Here is a 2,964-nt window from a genome sequence, read left to right on the forward strand (position 1 = left end):
CCTCCCCACCCCGGCCCTTCCCGCCTTTTTCTTACCTGGGCCCCGGCGCGCGCCCCCCGAACCTGCCCCGAACCGCCGCCGAAGGCCTCCGAGGCGACGCCGCGCCCCCCTCCCCGCTCCTATTGGCCGGCCGCTGTCACGTGGGGTGGGGGGAGGTCCCCGCGGGGGATGCCGGGAGTTGTAGTCCGTCGAGGCGGTGCAGTGCGCATGCGCCAGCTTTTACAGCCCCAAAATCGCCCGATTTTGAGCTTTTTCGCCCCAAATTTCCCGCGGAGCGGCGTCCCTCCCTCGGACACCACCGCACGAGTGAGGAAAGGCCACAACAAGCTCCGCTTTTGCTTATTTTTTGCCTTATTTTTGCATTTTCCCCCTTCTTTGGACATTTTTTCCCCCCTTTTTTGGCAATTTTCCCTGTTTTGGCATTTTTTCCTATTTCCTTTTTTTCCTTTTTTTTTTACATTTTTCCTTTTTATTTTGTGCAAACGGAGGGGTTTGCCCTCAGCTTCGCAGAGCTCTGGTCACATCCAGGTGAACCAGGCTATCAGGGGGGAATCTTTATAAATTAATTCATTAAAACCAGACTTTTAAATTCTAAAATTTGCCCCAAAAGCCCCAAAATTAAGAGAAATAAGTTAAAATTTTGAGGCGTAACCCCCACCCTGGAAGGACCCGACCTCCTCCCTTTAAAATAAGGAAACAGACAAAGGTGGCTGAGTCTTGTGCAAAAAAAGTCTTAATTCGCTCAAATATTTTACAGAATCGATACACGGAAATGTAGAAATCGGTAAAAAACAACCCAAAAAACCCTCCCCACCCCACCCCCCCAAAAAAAAACCAACCCGAAATAACCCAAAAGAGGGATTTTGGCCCGTTTTTTTAGCACCAGGATTTGGCGCCGTCCCCGGTGGAAGCTCCTTAAGGCAAAGGGGGGGTAAAAAAGAGAAATAAAATAAAAGACATCAAAATAGGTGTTTTTTTTAAAAAAAGGGATAAAAATGATTTTAAGGTCAAAAAAAAACCCTGGGGAGAGGGGGAGGGGGGGAGAAGATGCCAACACTCCAAAATCCCCCAAATTTTGGCTTCTTGTTTCTTATTTCTTCTTTTTGTTGGTGTTTTCTCCCGGGGGGAGGGAGGGGGAGATGAAAGAAAATATTAAAAACAGACCCAAAAAAATCACATTCCTTAAAAAAAAAGTCAAAATTGTGCAATTTCGCTGCCCCCGGCGGCAGTTTTTTGTTGTTTTTTTTTTTATTTTGAAACAATCCCTGCAATTCCCTGTGTTTCCAATGAAAAAAAAAAAAAAGAAAATACAATAAAAAAAGGTGAGGTTTGGAGCCCGAGGCGTCGCTTTTCCTCTCGTCTTCCTCTTCTTCTTCCTCGTCCTCTTCTTCCTCCTCCTCCTCAGGGCGCCTCGAATCCCACCCGGTACCCGCTCTGCCCCCCCAAAACGCTGCCGTTCTGCCCCCCCGGCGCCTGCACCCCGTAACCGGGCCCCATCCACGGCGACGACTGTGTCTGGCTGCCGGGGGAAAGGGGGGGAAACAGCTCATTAACATTAATTAGTCTCATTAATTAATAAAATAAAAATCCTTTACAGCCAGTTCTGGGGGTGGAGTTAAAGGACTCGGTGTTTTCCAGCTCCCCAGGAGGAGGGAGACCCGGGCACCCCTCGACACCCCAAACACCCCAGAGTCCTGAGCCCTCCTGGAGGGGTGGATATCTCATTGACATTAATTAATGTCTCATTAATTAATGGCAAAACTGACTTTACAGCCAGCTCTGGGAGTGGAGTTAAAGGACTCAGTGTTTTCCAGCCCCCCAGGAGGAGGGAGACCCAGACACTCCTCAACACCCCAAAAACCCCAGAGCCCAGAGCCCCCCTTGGGGGGGAAATATCTCATTGACATTAATTAACCTCATTAATTAATGGAAAAATTCCCTTTACAGCCAGTTCTGGGGGTGGAGTTAAAGGACTCTGTGTTTTCCAGCTCCTGAGGAGGAGGGAGACCCGGACACCCCTCAACACCCCAAAAACCCCAGAGCCCCCCTGGGGAGGGAAATATCTCATTAACATTAATTAATGTCTCATTAATTAATGGAAAAATTGCCTTTACAGCCAGTTCTGGGGGTGTGGGGATTGAGGTCTCGGTGTTTTCCAGCTCCTGAGGAGGAGGGAGACCCAGGCACCCCTTGACACCCCAAAAACCCCAGAGCCCTCCTGGGGGGGAATATCTCATTAACATTAATTAATGTCTCATTAATTAATGGCAAAACTCACTTTACAGCCAGCTCTGGGGATGGAGTTAAAGGACTCGGTGTTTTCCAGCTCCTGAGGAGGGGGGAGACCCTGGCACCCCTCGACACCCCAAAAACCCAAGCTCCCCTTGGAGGAGTAGAATTAATTATCATTAATTAATGCCTCATTAATTAATGGAAAAATTGCCTTTACAGCCAGCTCTGGGTAGGGGGGTTGAGGTCTCGGTGTTTTCCAGCTCCTGAGGAGGAGGGAGACCCAGACACCCCTTGACACCCCGAAACCCAAGCCCCCCTTGGAGGGGTAGAATTAATTAATTATCATTAATTAATCTCTCATTAATTAATGGAAAATTCCCTTCATAGCTCTTGGGGTGGAGTAAAGAAGTGGGTGGAGGGGACAAAGAGCCACACCAATCCCAGTTCAACCAGCAAACTCCCCCAGTTGGTCCCCATCCACCGAATCCCCCCCAAAAAAGCTTTTCCTTTTGGGGCCGTTGCTTCCATTTTTGCCCAAAAAGGGGGGAAATGAGCCCAAAGACTCACCTGAAGCCCTGCTGGTTCCAGGCTTGGCCGTAGACGCCGTAGGCGGGGACCTGCCAGCCGTTGGGCACGTACTGGCCCAGTTGAGCGTTGCCGTACCACTGGCCCCACTGGCCGTAGGGGGGGGGTACCCCAACTGGTTCTGGGGGGGGACCCAAAAAGCCAAGA

The 2,964-nt window shown here is 49.9% G+C and overlaps 1 protein-coding gene across 1 annotated transcript in view; it reads right to left on the bottom strand.

Annotated features, from left to right (window-relative positions):
• Positions 1–1,358: 1,358 nt before the first annotated feature.
• LOC106899076 overlaps positions 1,359–2,964 on the bottom strand; it is a 15,809-nt gene continuing 14,203 nt past the window's right edge. The window contains exons 5-6 of the mRNA XM_014960741.1: positions 2,800–2,938; positions 1,359–1,519 (exon numbers count right to left, since the gene is read on the bottom strand). Of these exons, the coding sequence (XP_014816227.1) occupies positions 1,402–1,519; positions 2,800–2,938 (257 nt within the window). The 3' untranslated portion in view covers positions 1,359–1,401. The remainder of the gene's footprint in view (positions 1,520–2,799; positions 2,939–2,964) is intronic.

This window comes from Calidris pugnax, unplaced genomic scaffold, assembly GCF_001431845.1.
Source record: "Calidris pugnax isolate Ruff unplaced genomic scaffold, ASM143184v1 scaffold559, whole genome shotgun sequence".
Lineage (NCBI taxonomy): Eukaryota > Metazoa > Chordata > Aves > Charadriiformes > Scolopacidae > Calidris > Calidris pugnax.